Source organism: Cervus canadensis, chromosome X (assembly GCF_019320065.1).
Source record: "Cervus canadensis isolate Bull #8, Minnesota chromosome X, ASM1932006v1, whole genome shotgun sequence".
Taxonomy (NCBI): domain Eukaryota; kingdom Metazoa; phylum Chordata; class Mammalia; order Artiodactyla; family Cervidae; genus Cervus; species Cervus canadensis.
The window spans coordinates 56,071,257-56,088,983 of NC_057419.1; the positions used below are offsets into that span (position 1 = coordinate 56,071,257).

General features: G+C 37.6%; 1 protein-coding gene across 10 annotated transcripts in view; it reads right to left on the reverse strand.

The window, feature by feature from the left end:
• Window positions 1–196: 196 nt before the first annotated feature.
• The window catches only part of ARHGEF9 (Cdc42 guanine nucleotide exchange factor 9), a 246,637-nt gene continuing 229,106 nt past the window's right edge, over window positions 197–17,727 (reverse strand). For all 10 annotated transcript variants that reach the window (XM_043457945.1, XM_043457947.1, XM_043457946.1 and 7 more), the window contains one exon: window positions 197–3,481. In XM_043457945.1, coding sequence (XP_043313880.1) covers window positions 3,300–3,481 — 182 coding nt within the window. In that variant the 3' untranslated portion in view covers window positions 197–3,299. The remainder of the gene's footprint in view (window positions 3,482–17,727) is intronic.

The following is a 17,727-nucleotide window of genomic DNA, read 5'->3' on the forward strand; positions in this document are numbered from 1 at the left end:
ATCAAACTTGGTTCTTGTGGCCCACTCTTTAAGAAATAACATGGAAGGCCACAGACAGCCCATGGTATGCCTGGCTATAGAACAACAGGACTGGCAGGCTAGGCTGGAATAATCTGCCCCCACCAGGCAAATTCCCTTTATTTAGCAATTGGTAAAACATACACACATAAAATAGCATGAGAGCTATGCCTAGAGGTGTCTTTTACTTCTTTTATTGAACTCCATAAATATTTTCATAAGGCTTTGTGTCATTACAACATCATATTTTTGTTAAACATTTTTTTAAACACACAACTTTGACACTTGTTTGACAGGGTCAAACAATCAGATAGAAGAAATGAAATAATAAACTGGCAAGTGCAGAGCAGCAGGGGTAATCAAAATCACTGTTGCCCATCCATCCACCCCAGCCCACCCCATCCCCAAAGCACTAAAAGATCACTATTTGGTTTCACACTAGAATTGTTAGAACTCTCTTGTTGCTGTCCTTATACATCCTTTAGAGACATACATGTAGAAGGAATGAGAGAGAGAGGGAGAAAGAAGAGTTGAGTTTCTGGATTAGGCCATTCTATGGCAGGTTCCAAGCCTTTTGGAGAGCAAATCCAGGCCTCATTGAGGTGAGGAAAGGGGATCTCTGGACCATGCAGAAACAGAGATTTACAGATTCCTTGGGGAGAGCACTGCTGTGGGGACACAGAATAGGCTTGGATTCTGAACTCAGGTAATGGGGGCTCCCCTTGAGGCTGTCCATCACTGGTCTGCTTGCTGTCATAGGTTACAGGAATTTTCTGACCAATGGTAAACTGATTTCTTATTGTTTTCACAAGTTATTGGCATCTGATGAGACCAGTGAGTTGGGTGGGTGAGAGGTAGGTGGAAAAGAGGTGATAATCCCTGATCCTGGAGCTCTGTGTCCTGCTCCCTGTCGAGGTGAGCAGGAAGGGGGTGTGGGAGGGAGCTTGGCCAAGAGAAGTTGTAGGTCCAGGGACCTGTCCAAGCATCCCCTTTTGGTGTGCCCCCAAGCTCTGGAGAAACATGTCAAGGCCAGGCCTAATGGGAAAGAATGGAAAGTGGGAAAACAATGTACACTCAAGGGAGGCCTACACAGCCAGATATTCTGTTTGACAGGGAGGTCAATTTAGCTTCGGCACTCAGTTCCAGGTTCTTTGCCAAGGGGGCTTAGTTGGGTCTTGTGCTGAGCAGTGGTGGCCAGTCCCGAGCTCTAGCCCTCTGCTCAATTCAGGCTTATCCTTGGCTTACTCCTCAAGTCTCATTTGGGTGTGGTGGAATGTGAGCTTAAACAGGTTGTTATTTGATTCCCAAAGAGGAAAAATTCCCAGGCTAGACAGGGCCTGGTCTGGATCAGGAAGCATAAAAGCAGCAATCAAGCTAGCTATGTTAAGTGTCCCATTCAGCCACAGCTGCCGCTCATTAAGCTGAGGTCCTTTCATGATGAAGTCTTCTTCTCCCACAGGGTCCAGGACAGACTCAATCTCCTCATTAGAATGGCTCTCCATAGTAGGGCCCATCTTTACTCCTTTGTGCTACATTCTTCGTACTATTCAAGGTCTACCTACCCAAGAGGCCATGTGGAGAGGAGGAATAGGGAGTACACATAGGGAGCCTGTCTCTTTGTGTGGGAAGTGTAAAGCCTGCCAAAAATGAACCTGAGGGTAGCAACTCTGCCTCAGATCCTTTCTCCACAGGGACATGTCCCCTGGGCTTCTCACTTGCTTACTTCAATTGTGGTGGGATGGGAGAATGTTGGAAATAGGGCATTCTTTGAGTTCCAGAAGTGCTTTAATTATGCTCATACCAGCAATCCTCCTGTGTAGGGGAGAGCAGGAGAAAGAAGGAAAACAGGGAGGAGGATGAAGGAGCCATGGAAGATTATCCATGCAATCTGCTAACAATGGGGGAAGTTACACCTAAGTTAGGAACTGTAAGTACGTATCTTGGACTGAGGATGTCTCTTTCCATGCCCGTCTTTCTTCTTTCCTATAAGAGATTACTCTCAGCCCTGGATTCTGTCTAGGTCAATAATTTGAATACAGCTGATGATTTTGGTCAGGTGAGCTCTGTTTTGACCTCTCACAGACTCTGAACAATGCTGCCTAAACAATCTGCAAATGTGAAGCAGGTATAACCAGGCTGCTGAACTGACTTCAGTGGGGAACCATGCCCTAAACCTACCTGTTACTGGAGACAGTTGAATCCCTCCTTCAAGGGGCAGAGTCTCAGCCTCTTTGCTTCTAGTTCAGACTTTTTAAGTTAGGGGAGGAAGAAGCCTAGAAGAAACCCCATAACCAAAGTGGCATGAAGAAGAGAATAACTGACCCAAACTAAACCCCAGATACAAAACTGTCATGACCCAGCAGTGCTACAACATGGGAACCCCCAGTGCTAGAAGAAGAAACAGCCCAAATGCAGAACATTTTCTGAACAAAAGTCCCTTCTAGTATCATTATTCTGACATTCTCTTACTTCTGTTTAGTTTCAATCCCTCCACAACACCTAAAACACAGTGAAAGCAATAGAAATATTGAGCAGTTATGTCACAGGGCACAACAGAGCATGTCCAGACTGGTATGACTAGGACAGAAGATGCAGGAAAAAGGCTATTTGGGGCAACTGCAGGGCTGCAGAAACATTCGCAGATGATCAGTCGAGGGAGAGGAGAAAGGGGATCCTTCCTTTACCCAATGAGAAGTAAAAGGAAAAAAAAGAAATTCAAAACTCCCAAACTCCACCATATTAAATTAAATTCAAAAGTCATCAGCATCAGTATCATCAGGAAAGTAAAAAACAATACAACACATCTATGTTAATAATGACAAGTCAATGAATCATTCACAGGAGAGCAAAAAGATTATCTTAACAAAAAAGGAACAAATAGAAATGTAAGTTTCTGAAAGTAAAGGGGAGGGGGGCAGGATAAGAACAGAAAACTTTTTAAGGGATCACGTGTTTGGAAGTCATTGGTACTTCTTCCTACCAACTACAGATTTTACTTGCCCAAAACAACAGAAAACATTTTTGGTCCTTCTGCATGTGTGTGTGTGTGAGTGTGAGTGTGAGTGTGTGTGTGTGTGTGTGTGTGTGTGTGTGTGTGTGTGTGTGTAGTTGGGTGTGTGGGTGTGTACACTCAAGACTTTGTGTGTTTTTGTGTATGTGTGTGTATGCATGTGTGTGTATATGTATATATATATATAAATTTCAACAGTGCTTCTCCAAAAAAAGGTCCATCTATAAATATAATTTTATTTATTTTAAAATTATCTGCCTCCCTGTTGGTATTATTTTTTGAAGGGGGTTAACCTGCTGAAGTTTTGCCAGAATGGTGACTGGCTGCGCTTGGGTTCGGTGAACTCAAAGACCTGCGACTGAGCGATGCCATCGGGGACCAGGTATTGGCCCTGGTTTAACGGGTCCTGTGGTGGTGGGTAGGAAGGAGGAACTGAGCGGGCAGAGTTGACACCTAGAGTAGATGGGAGATCAAAGGGAAATGGTATAAATTAAGTAGCAAGGGGCTTCTCAAATCACCTAGTGCCCCATTTTTAATCCTTATCTATATTCAGAACAGAATAGGCTGAAGCACAAAGCATATGATTCAGAATGCAAGGATGATTTCTCTATTGCTCTCAAATACCTTTTTCATTTGCTGGTCAGTGTCTGAAATTTCAACATTACAGCTTCTCTGTTTGTCTTTGTTTGATGACTTGATCCCATTACCCTGGAAGCAACGTCACATTAAGCCATCATATATCATATTAAGCCATTGGCAGGTCAGTGAGAAGGAAACATTTCTTTTCTAAAAGTGAGTATTTTGCTGGGTTTTTTTTAAATTCTTATTATTGTTTTCCAGCTTTATTGAGATGCAACTGACATAATATTGTGTAAGTGTAAGGTGTTAAATATGATGATTCATTACATGTATATACTATGAAATAATTACCACAATAAGGTTAGTTAACACATCCATCACCTCACACAATTACTTATGTTTGTGGAAAGAATATTTAAGAACCTCCTAAGTATACAATACTCTTAGCACCTCCTAAGTATACAATAGAGTATTGTTAACTATATTAACCATACTGTATATTATATCCCCAGAACTTCATCATATAACTAGAAGTTTGTGCCCTTTGACCAACATCTCCCCACTTTCCCCAATGCCAACCCCAAACCCTGGCAACCAGCAATCTATTTTGTTTCTGTAACTTTGCATTTTTCAGCTTGCACTTAAAAGAGACATCAGATAATATTTGTATTTTATGACTTCTTTCTCACAGCATAACTCACTAAAGACCATTCATATTTCCCTAAATGATAGGATTTCTTTCTTTTTATGGCTGAATAGTATACCATGGTGTGTATGTATATGTCTTTATTGGGTATATAGTTTATAAACAATTTCTCCCATTCCATAGGGAACCTTTTCATTTTGTTAATAGTTTGTCTTTCGCTGAGCAGATTTCAAGTCCCATTTGCTTATTTTTATTTCTCTGGCTTGTGCTTTAGGTGTCATATTTAAAAACGCATTGGCAAGACCTAAGTCAAGACGTATTTTCTCTATGTTTTCTTCTAGGATTTCTACATATGTGGGTCTTACACATAAGTCATTAATCTGTTTTGAGTTAATTTTTGTGACTGGTGTAGTATGGGGGGGGGTTGTTGATACAGTCCTCTGCATGTAAATATCTAGTTTTCCCAATGCCATTAATAAAAGAGTAGTTTTCCCTTGTGTTTCCACCCTGGCTCAGTGGTAAAGAATCTGCCTTCAATGCAGGAGATGCAGGTTCGATCCCTGGGTCAGGAAGATACCCTGGAGAAGGAAATGGCAACCCACTCCAGTATTCTTGCCTGGGTAAGCCCATGGACAGAGGAGCCTGGTGGGCTACAGTCCATGGGGTCGCAAACAGTTGGACATGATGAGTGACTAAAACAAAAACAACAAATTTTCCCTTTCTGAATATTCTTGGCCCCCTTATAAATAGTAGTTGAACACAAGTATGGCTTTATAATTGGGCCCTCAATTCTATTCCATTCATCTATATGTTGGTTTTAATGTAAGCACCATATTTTTTTGATTACTATAGTTTTGCAATATAGTTTGAAACTGGGATGTATGATTGCCCCCATTTTTGTTCTTCTTTCTCAGAATTTCTTTGGTAAATTGGGGTCTTTTCTGGTTCCATATGAATTTTAGGACTCTTTTTTTTTTATCCTATGAAAAATGCCATGGAATTTGAGATAGGGATTACACTGAATATACAGATGGCTTTGTGTAGTAAGGTCATTTCCACAATATCATCTTATAATCCATGAATATATGATATCTTCCCATTTATTTGTGTCTTCAATTTTTTTTCATAAATGTCTAATAGATTTAAATGTACAGATCTTTAACTTTCTTGGTACACCTATTCTTAAGTATTTTATTATTTTGTTCTATTGCAAAGGGGGTTATGCTGCTAATTTCTCTGTGGATGTTTGTTGCTATTAAAAGAAAACTGATTTTTGTACAACTGATTTTGTATACTGAAATATTACTGAATTCCTTTACTATTCTAATATTTTTATGTCTTAAGAGTCTCTACAGTTTTATGTGTATGAAATCATGTCATCTGCAAACAGAGATAATTGACTTCTGACTTTAACTGCTTTTTCTTTCCTGACAACTCTGGCTAGGACTTTCACCATTATGCCGAATAGGAGTGGTGAGAGTTGGTGTCCTTCTCTTTTCCCTGATCTTAAAGGAAATGCTTTCAACTCTTACCATTGAATATGACGTTATTAGCAGTGAACTTGTAAAAAATTGAGGCGATCATGCAATTTTTACCTTTCTCTATAAATGTGGTATATATTTATTGATTTGCATATGTAGACAATGTTTGCATCCTTGACATGAACCACACTTGATGATGGTGCATAATCTATTTACATGTTGTTGAATTTGGTTTGCTAGTATTTTGTTGAGAATTTTTGCGTCTATACTCATCAAGGTTATTGGCCTGTATTACCTAGTAGTATCTTTATCCTGCTTTGGTTGTGGGGTAATGCTGGCCTCATAAAATGAGCTTGAGAGTGTTCCTTTCACTTCAAGTTTTTGGACTAGTTTGAGAAAGACTGGTATTAATTCTTATTGAAAGGTTTCATGAAAATCACCAGTGAAATAACCTGTCACTGGGCATTTCTTTGTTGGGAGGTTTGACTAATTAAATCATTTCACTTGTTGTTTGCCTGTTCACATTTTGTATTTTTCCCCAATTGAGACATAATAGAAATATTACATTGTATAAGATTAAGGTATGCAACATAATGATTTGATATATGTATATACTGGAAAAAGATAAGCACATCAAGGTCACTTAACATCCGTCACATCACATAGTTAAAAAAGTTTTTATCTTCTGATGATAACTTTTAAGATCTATTCTCTTAGAAAATTTCAAATACACAATAGAACCTTGCTAACTATAGTATTCATGCTGTATATCACTTCCCTTGTTGTTGTTGTTCAATCGCTCAGCCATGTCTGACTCTTTTTGACCCCATGGACTACAGCACGCCAGGCTTCCCTGTCCTTCACCATCTCGCAGAGTTTCCTCAAACTCATGTCCATTGAGTTGGTGATACCACCCAATCATCTCAACCTCTGTCTTCCCCTTCTCCTCCTGTCTTCAGTCTTTCCCAGAAAGGGGGTCTTTTCCAATGAGTTTGCTCTTTGCATCAGGTGGCCAAAGTATTGGAATTTCAGCTTCAGCATCAGTCCTTCGAATGAATATTCAGGGTTGATTTCCTTTAGGATTGACTAGTATGATGTCCTTGCAGTCCAAGGGGGTCTCAAGAGTCTTCTTCAAAACCTCAGTTAGAAAACATCTATGGGGAGGGAGGTGGGAGGGGGGATCGGGATGGGGAACACATGTAGATCCAAGGCTGATTCATGTCAATGTATGGCAAAAACCACTACAATATTGTAAAGTAGTTAGCCTCCAACTAATAAAAATAAATGAAAAAAAAAAAAAAGAAGAAAACATCAATTCTTCAGTGCTCAGCCTTCTTTATGGATCAACTGTCACATCCATACATGACTACTGGAAAAACCATAACTTTGACTATACTCTGTCAGCACAGTAGGCCTCTGCTTTTTGATACGCTGTCTAGGTTTGTCATAGCTTTTCTTCAAAAGAGCAAGTGTCTTTTAAGTTCATGGCTGCAGTCATCATCTGCAGTGATTTTTGAGCCCAAGAAAATAAACTCTGTCAACAGTTTCCATTGTTTCCAAATCTACTTACCATGAAATGATGTGACCAGATGCCATGATCTTCATTTTTTGAATGTTGAGCTTTAAGTCAGCTTTTTCGCACTCCTCTTTCAACTTCATCAAGAGGCTCTTTAGTTCCTCTTAACTTTCTGCCATACAGGCAGTGTCATCTGCATATTTGAGGTTATTGATATTTCTCCTGGCAATCTTGATTCCAGCTTGTACTTCATCCAGCATAGCATTTTGCATGATGTACTCTGCATATAAGTTAAATAAGCAAAGTGACAATATACAACCTTGATGTTCTCCTTTCCTATTTTGAACCAGTCTGTCGTTTCATGTCCAGTTCTAACTGCTGCTTCTTGACCTGCATACAGGTTTCTCAGAAGGTAGACAAGGTGCTTTGGTATTCCCATCTCTTTAAGAATTTTTCATAGGTTGTTGTGATCCACACAATCAAAGACTTTAGCACAAGTAGATTTTTTTTCTGGAATTCTCTTGCTTTTCCTATGATCCAGCTGATGTTGGCACTTTGATCTCTGGTTCCTCTGCCTTTTCTAAATCCAGCTTGTATTTCTGGAATTCTCAGATCACATACTGTTGAAGCCTAGCTTGTAGGATTTTTAGCATTACCTTGCTAGTGTGTGAAATGACTGCAACTGTATGGTAGTGTGAACATTCTTTGGAATTGCCCTTCTTTGGGATTAGAGTGAAAACTGACCTTTTCCAGTCTTTGGCCACTCCTAGTTTTCCAAATTTGCTGGCATATTGAGTGCAGCATTATAACAGAATCACCTTTTAGGATATGAAATAGCTCAGCTGGAATTCCATCACCTCTACTAGCTTTGTTCATAGTGATGCTTCCTAAGGCCCACTTGACTTCCCATTCCAGGATATCTGGCTCTAGGTGAATGATCACACCATCATGGTTATCTGGGTCATTGAGGTTTTTTTTTTTTTGTTTTTGTTTTTTTGTATAGTTCTCCTGTGTATTCTTGCCACCTCTTCTTAATATCTTCTGCTTCTGTTAGGTCCATACTGTTCCTGTCCTTTATTGTGTCCATGAAGCATGAAATGTTCCCTTGGAAGCTTTAATTTTCTTGAAGAGATCTCTGATCTTTCCCATTCTATTGTTTTCCTCTATTTCTTTCCATTGTTCTCTTTGGAAGGCTTTCTTATCTCTCCTTGTTCTTCTCTGGAACTCTGCATTAAGATGGGAATATCTTTCAATTTCTCCTTTGCCTTTAGCTTCTCTTCCTTTCTCAGCTGTTTGTAAGGCCTCCTCAGACAATCATTTTGCCTTTTTGCATTTCTTCTTCTTTGGGATGGTTTTGATCACCACATCCTCTACTATGTTTAAACCTCTGTCCATAGTTCTTCAGGCACTCTGTCTAGCATATCTCTTGAATCTATTTGTCACTTCCACTGTATAATCATAAGGGATTTGATTTAAGTCATACCTGAATGGCCTAGTGATTTTCTATACTTTCTTGAATTTATGTCTGAATTTTGCAATAAGCAGTTCATGATTTGAGCCAGAGTCAGCTCCTGGTCTTGTTTTTGCTGACTGTATAGAGTTTCTCCATCTTTGGCTACAAAGAATATAATCACTCTGATTTTGGTATTTGACCATCTGGTGATGTCCATGTGTAGAGTCATCTCTTGTGTTGTTGGAAGAGGGTGTTTGCTATGACCAGTGCATTCTCTTGGGATTATTCTGTTAGCCTTTGCCCTGCTTCATTTTGTATTCCAAGGCCAAAGTTGCTTGTTACTCCAGGTATCTCTTGACTTCCTACTTTTGCGTTCCAGTTCTGTATGATGAAAAGGAAATCTTTTTTTTCCATGTTAGCTCTTGAATGTCTCTATATTTTGACCACATTTACTGATTTTCCCTAATCAACACTCCTTGCATGTGGCAAACCCCAATCTCTTGTTTTTATGAATTCAGTTTTATTAGATTCCCCACAAAAGTGAGATCATGAAGTATTTTTCTTTCTCTGCAATATTTCTTTTAGCAGAATACCTTCCAGGTTAGTCCATGATGTGGAAAAGACAAGATTTCCTTCTTTATGACTGAATAATGTTTCATTGTGTGTGCGTTTGTATATATTTATTTTATCCATTCATCTGTCAAATACACTTAGGTGGTTTCTGTGCCTTGTTTTTCAGTTGCTCAGTCATGTCTGACTCTTTGCAACCCCATGGACTGCATCCCGCCACGCTTCCCTGTCCTTCACCATTTCCTGGAGCTTGCTCAAACTCATGTCCATTGAGTTTGGACATTGAGTGATGCCATCCAATCATCTTATCCTCTGTGTCTTGGTTACTGTGAATAATGCTGTAACAAACATGGGGTACAGAGATCTCTTCAAGATAGCTATTTCATTTCTTTAGATATATATTCAGAACTGGAATTGAATTATATAGTTCTATTTTTAAATTTTGAGGAACCTCCATATTATTTTTCATAGTAGCTGTATCAATTTACATTCTCACCAGCAGAACACAAGAGTTCTCTTTTCTCTACATCTTTCCCAGCACTTATCAGCACTTTTCTTTTGATAACAGCCATTCTGGAAGGTGTGACATAATATTTCACTGTGGTTTTTATTTGCATTACCTGATGATTAATGATGCTGAGAAATTTTTATGTACATGGTGGCTATTGGAAAATTTTCTTTGGTAAGTGGGTATTTATGAATTCTGCACATTTTAAAAATTAATTTTATTGGAATATAGTTTATTTAAAATGTTGCATTAATTTCTGCTGTATAAGACAGTCAATCAGTTATACATATACATACATCCACTCTTTTTTAGATTCTTTTCTTATAAAGGTCATTACAAAGTATTAAATAGAGTTCCCTGTGCTATACAGTATGTTCTTCCTAGTTACATGTCAATTCCAATCTCCCAGTTTATCCCTCTCCTGCTGACTTTGCAACTATAAGTTTGCTTTCTATATCTGTGACTCTATTTCTGTTTTGCAAATAAGTTCATTTGTACCTTTTTTTTTTACATTCCACATACTAGTGATATCATATGATATATACCTTTCTCTGCCTCACTTACTTCACTCAGCATGACAATCTCAAATAGCATCCATGTCATGGATCCATCCATGTCACCACAAATAGCATTATTTCATTTTTTAAATGGCTGAGTAATATACCATTGTATGTATGTACAATATCTTCTTTATCCACTTATCTGTCAATGGACATTTAGGTTGCTTCTATGTCCTAGCTATTGGAAACAGTGCTGCAATGAATATTGTAATGCAAATGTCTTTTTGAATTATGGCTTTCTTTGGATATATGCCTAGGAGTGGGATTTCTGGATCATATGATAGCTCTATTTTTAGTTTTAAGGAGCCTCCATATTGTTCTGCATAGTGGTTGTATCAGTTTACATTCCCACCAACAGTATAGGAGTTTTCTCCACAATCTCTCTGGCATCTATTACTTGTGGATTTTTTTTTGATGATGGCTATTCTGAAAAGTGTAAGTTTTGTTATTGTAGTTTTGATTTGCATTTTTCTAATAATTAGCAATGTTGAACATCTTTTCATGTAATTTTTGGCCATCTGTATATCTTCTTTAGAGAAGTATCTACTAGATCTGCCCATTTTTTGATTGGGTTGTTTGGTATTTTCAATATTGAGCAGCATGAGATGTTTGTATATTTGGAGATTAATCCCTTATCACTCGCTTTGTTTGCATATATTTTCTCCCATTCTGTATGTTGTCTTTTCATTTTTTTTATGGCTCCTCTTCTTGTGCAAAAGTTTTTAAGTTTAATTAGGTCCCATTTGTTTATTTTTGTTTTTATTTTCTCTAGGAGGTGGATGCAAAAAGATATTGCTGCAAATTTATGTCAAAGAATGTTCTGCCTATGTTTTCCTCTAAGAGTTTTACAGTATGCAATCTTACATTTAGGTCATTTATCCATTTTGAGTTTATTTGTGTGTGTGTGTGTGTGTGGTGTTAGAGAACATTCTAGTTTCATTCTTTTACATGTAGCTGACCAATTTTCCCAGAACCATTTATTGAAGAGACTGTCTTTTCTCCATTGTATGTTCTTGCTTTCTTTATTATAGATAAACTGACCGTAGGTGTGTGGGTTTATTTCTTGGCTTCCAATTCTGTTCCACTGACCTATATTTCTGGGTTTGTGTGTGTGTGTGTGTGTGTGTGTGTGTGTGTGTGTGTGTGTGTGTGTGCCAGTTCCACTCTCCTTTTTAATAATAACTTAAAAATTTTTAGTTTATATTGGAAAATAGTTGACTAACAATGTTGTGTTAGTTTCAGGTGTACAGGAGAGTGATTCCATTATACATGTATCTATTCTATTTCTGATTCTTTTCCCATTTGGATATTACAGAGTATTGAGCAAATTTGCCCATGCGATACAGTAGGTCCTTGTAGTAGCATACTCTTTTTTTGTTTGTTTACTGTACCTTTGTAGTATAGTCTGAAGTCAGGGAGACTGATTCTTCCAGCTCCATTTTTCTTTCTCAGGATGATTTTGACTCCATAGAGTCTTTTGTGTTTCCATGTAAATTTGATTTTTTTGCTCTAGTTCTTTGAAAAATGTCATTGGTAATTTAATAGGGATTGCATTGAATCTGTAGATTGCCTCGGGTAGTATAGTCATTTTGACAATATTGATTCTTCCAATCCAAGAATATAGTATATAATTTGACCTGTGTCACCTTCAATTATTTCATTGGCATCTCACAGTTTTCATAGTAAAAGTTTTTGCCTTCTTAGGTAGGTTTATTCCTAGGTACATTATTCTTTTTGATGCAGTGGTAAATGGGATTGTTTCCTTAATTCCTCTTTCTGATTTTTTGTGGTTAATGTATAGAAATGTGAGTGATTTCTGAGTATTAATTTTGTATCCTGCAACTGTACCAAATTCATGGATAAGCTCTAGTGTGTGTGTGTGTGTGTGTGGGGAGGGGTAGCATCTCTGGCATTGTCTATGTACAATTTCATGTCATCTGTAAACAGTGACAATTTTTCTTCTTTTCCAAATTGGTTTCCACTATTTGTTCTTATTTGTCTAGTTGGTTTAGGTCAGATTGTATTTTTTTTTTTTTTTATTTTTTCATGAGGTAAGGTTGTATTGCTACAGACTTCATTCTTAGAAGTGCTTTTGTTGCATCCCATAGGTTTTGGGTCATCATGTTTTCATTTTCATCTGTCTCTGGGTATTTTTTTTTCTTTTTGTCTTCTTCAGTGACCCACTGGTTGTTTAGTGACATATTGTTTAGCCTCCATGTGATTGTGTTTTTTTCCAGTTTTTTCTTATAGCTAATTTCTAATCTCTTAGCATTTCTGTTGGAATGCAGGCTTGATATAATTTCAATTTTATTAAATATACTGAGGCTTCTTTTATGGCATAGCATGTGCTCTATCCTGGAGAATCTCTCATGTGCCCTTGAGAAGAATGTGTATTCTTCTGCTTTTGAATGAAATGTTCTATAAATATCAATTAAGTCCATCTTGCTTAATATGGCATTTTAAGGCCTGTGTTTTCTTACTGATTTTCTGTGTGCATAACCAGCCCATTGAAGAAAATGGGTCGTTAAAGTGCCCCAGTATTATTGTGTTACTATCAGTTTCTCATTTTATGGCTGATACAATGTGCCTTATATATTGAGGTGCTCCTATGTTGGGTGCATTCATATTTACAAGTGTTATATCTTCTTCTTGGATTGATCCCTTGTTCATTAGGTAGTGTCCTTATTTGTCTCTTGTAACAGTCTTCTATTTTAAAGTCTATTTTGTCTGATATGAGTATCGCTATTCCAGCTTTCATTTCCATTTGCAAGGAATATCTTTTTCCATCCTCTCATTTTCAGTCTGTAAGTGTATCTAGATTTTAAGTATGTCTCTTGTAGACAGCATATATATGGGTCTTGTTTTTGTATCTATTCATCCAGTCTATATCTTTTTGTTGAGTGTTTAAACAATTTCCATTTAAGGTAACCACTAATATGTATTTTTTATTGTCATTTTGTAATTGTTTTGGATTAATTTCTGTAGTTCTTTTTTCTTTCCCTTCATCTTTTGTTCTCTACTGTTCTGATTTGATGTCTATGTTTAGTGTTTGGATTGCTTTTTCTTTCTTTATTCTTTGTTCATATCTATTACAGATTTTTGGTTTCTCTTTATCATGAGGTTTTGATACAGCAGTCTTTGTATATACAAGATTGTTTAAAGTTGCTGGTCTCTTTCACCCTTGATAGTATACTTGTTTCAATGCTATTCTCTCAGAACATCCCACCCTCGCCTTCTCCCATAGAGTCCCAAAGTCTATTCTGTACATCTGTGTCCCTTTTTCTGTTTTGTATATAGGGTTATCGTTACCATCTTTTAAAATTCCATATATATGCGTTAGTATACTGTATTGGCCTTTATCTTTCTGGCTTACTTCACTCTGTATAATGGGCTCCAGTTTCATCCATCTCATTAGAACTGATTCAAGTGAATTCTTTTTAATGACTGAGTAATATTCCATTGTGTATATGATCTCCAGCCCAGGTTAGATGCATGAGACAAGTGCTCAGGGCTGGTGCAATGGGAAGACCCAGAGGGATGGGATGGGGAGGGAGGTGGGAGGGGGGATTGGGATGGGGAACACAGGTAAACCAAAGGCTGATTCATGTCAATGTATGGCAGAAACCACTACAATATTGTAATGTAATAAGCCTCCAACTAATAAAAATAAATGAAAAAAAATTAAAAAAATAAAGGTGCTGGTCTCTTAATTTCAAATGCATTTTCAATATCCTATATTTATACTCTTCTCTTCTCACCATTGCTGGTTTTGTTATTATATTTTGTATGGATGCTTGCCTACATTTATTGTATGTTGCCTTCACCATTGAGCTTTCCCATTCATAATTTTCTTGTTTCCAGTTATGGCCTTTTCTTTCCCATATAGGGAAGTTCCCTTAGCATTTGTTGTATAGCTGATTTGGTGGTGCTGAATTATCTTAGCATTTCTTTGCCCATAAAGCATTTGTTTTCTCTGTGTAATCTGAATGAGAACCTTGCTGGGTAGAGTATTCTTGGTTGTAGTTTTTTCCTTTTCAGCATTTTAAATATATCATGTCACTCTCTTCTGGCCTGCAGATCTACTGCCGAACAATCAGGAGATAAGTTTATGGAAATCCCTTTGTATGTTATTTCTTGCTTTTCCCTTGTTGCTTTTTAGTATTTTCTTTGTCTTTAGTTTTCATTACTTTGATTAATGTGTGTCTCAGCATGTTCCTCCTTTGATTTATCCTGTATGGGACTCTCTGTGCTTCCTGGTTTTGAGTGAGTGTGTCCTTTCCCATTTTAGTGAAGAGTTTGGCTATTATTTCTTCAAACATTTTCTCAGGTCTTTTCTCTCTCATCTTCTTCTGTCACCCTTATAATGCAAATGTTGGTACATTTAATATCCCAGAAGTCTCTAAGACTGTTCTCATTATTTTTCGTTCTTTTTTCTTTATCCTGTTTTGCAGTAGTAATTTCCAGTAATCCATCTTCCAGGTCACTTACCTATTCTTCTGCCTCATTTATTCTATTTATTCCTTCTAGTGTATTTTTTGTTTCAGTTATTGCATTGCTCATCTTTGTTCTTTCAAGCTACTAGAAGAAAGTGAAAGTGAAGTTGCTTAGTGATGTCCAACTCTTTGTGACCCCATGGACTGTAACCTATCAGGCTCCTCTGACCATGGGATTCTCCAAGCAAGAATGTTGGAGTGAGTTGCCATTTCTTTCTCCAGGTTTATAGTAAACATTTATTGTATTCTCTTGGTCTGTGCTTCATTATTTTTCTGACTTCTTGAATCATCTTTACTATCATTACTCTGGAGTCTTTCTCAGGTAGATTGTCTATTTCCACTTATTTTCTCTGTGGTTTTTATCTTGTTCCTTCTTCTTTAACATATTTCTCTGTCATATCATTTTGTCTTACTTTTTGTGTTTGCCGTCCCTTTTCCTCAGGCTGCAGGATTGTTTCTCTTACTTCTTGTGCCAGCATCTTGTTGAGTGAGGTGGATCCAGGGTCCCTGTACAAGTTTTCTGGTGGGAGGGACTGGTGACTGCCCCCTGGTGGGCAGAGCTAGGTATTGTCCCACTTGTGGGCAAGGCCATGTCAAGCCATGTGTTTATATGTGGTTGTTGGCTTAGGATGAATTCAGGTAGCCTGTCTGCAGATGGATGTGGCTGTGTTACCGCTCCAGCACTGGATCCTACAGGCTGTTGAGTGGGTCGAGATCTTGATGCCAATATGATGACTTCTGGGAGAGCTTATGTGGATTATATTCCTTGGAACTCTCACCACCAGTGTCCTTGTCCCCATAGTGACTCATAGCCAACTTCTGCCTCCCTAGGAGACTAAGATTTACAGGTAGGTCTGGTCTAGGCTCCTATGGAATCACTGCTTTGCTCTGGGTCCCAGTGCACATAAAATGTGTGATTCCCCCAAGGGTGGAATCACTGATTTCCCCAGTCCTGTGAAACTCTTGGATACAAGCTCCACTGGCCTTCAAAGCCAAATATGTGTGAGCTTCTCCTTCTGTGGCCAGACCCCAGGCTTGGAAGCCTAATGTTGGGCTCAGAACTCTCACTCCTGTCAGAGAATCCCTGCAATATAATACTTTTCAAGTTGTGGGCTGCCCACCTGGCAGGTATAGGATTTGATTATATTGCAAAAGCACCCCTCCCACTGTCTTTCTTCTTCTTTGTCTTTGGTTGTAGAATACACTTTTTCATAGGTTCAAGACTTTTTTGTTAATGATTGTTCAGCAGTTAGTTTTGATTTTGTTGCTTTCATGGGAGGAGGTGAGCTCAAGTCCTTCTACTCTGCCATATTATCTGCTGCCCCTATTGTACATTCATCTTCAGGTTTTCATGTTACTAATTAGCATTCTTTCATTTCAGCTTGAAGAACTTTCAGCATTTATTGTAAGTCAAGTCTAGTGGCAATTAACTCTTTCTGCTTTTATTATTTTTTCTGGTCTGAAAAAGTGTTTGTCTTTCCTTTATTTTCTGGGTGCAGCATTCTTGGTTGGATGATACTTTCTTTTAGTACTTTGAACATATCATTCCACTCTCTGTTGAGAAATCTGCTGATAGCCTTATACAGGTTTCCATGCACATGAGATTTTTTTTTCTCTTGTTACTTTTAACGTTCTCTTTTTGTCTTTGATTTTAGATAGCTTTATTAGAATGTGTCTTAGAGAAGACCATTTTGGGTTAAATTGTTTGGACATCAGTGAGCCAAGTGAACTTGGATATCCAAATATCTACCCAGAGTTGGGAAGTTTTAGCCACTGTTTGTTTAAACAGTCTTTGTTCTCCTTTCTTCTTCTCTTATCCTTCTCAGACTCTAATATTTTATAGATTGTTAATCTTAATTTTACCCCATAAGTCACATAGGCATACTTCACCCTTTTTCATTTTTTCCCCCTAGTCTGACTAGACAATTTCAAATGACCTTTCTTTGACTTCACAGATACTTTTCTTCTGGGTGATTAAGTCTGCTATTGATGCTCTGTATTGTATTTTTTCATTTCATACATTGTATTTTCAGCTCTATAATTTGTTTGGTTATTTTTTATAATTTCTTCCATTAAATTTCTTATTTTGTTCACAATGTTTCCCTGTTTTTGTTGAATTGTCCCTCTTGTAGCTCTTTGAACTTCCTTAAAACAACTATAATATATTTTGAATTGTTTAACAGGCAAATCACAGATCTCCTTGTCTTTGGGTGTCAGTTTCTAGAAATTATTGCATTCCATCAATGATCTCTTGTCTCCTTGACTTTTCATATTCCTTCTAGTTTTGTGTTGCTGTCTTTGCATTAAAAGGGCAGTCACATCCTTCAGTTTTTATTGACTGGACTCTTCTTTGCGTCTAATCATAGATTATTCTGTCTGGAACTTCTCCACTGAGCTCCCAGACTCTCAGAATGACACTCCTATCTGCTGGTAATTGTCAAAATCTGTGTTCTTTGGAGAGACTAAGGTAAAAAACTATTCTGCCATTTTGATGATGTTGTCTAACAGTTTTCAAATGTGGTGTCAAAAATATGACAGTACCAGAGGCCAACAAATGATATATAGATATTAGGGAGGGAGTTTGGGGAGTGCTCATTTTAATTTTTAATTAAGCTTTTTATTTTGAGATCACTGTAAATTCACATACAGGAATCAAAACTATGGAGATATGCCTTGGACCCTTTATTTAATTTCTCCAATAATAGCATTTTGCAAATCTATATTATAATATTACAGTTAAGATATTAACATTGTTATAGGACACAGTCAAGAGATAGAACATTTCTATCATCAAAAGGATTACTCTTTTTACTCTTTTATAACCACACTTATTTCTTTCCTTTTCCCAATCTCTCCTTAACTCCTAGCAACCGCTAGTATGTTCCTCATTTCC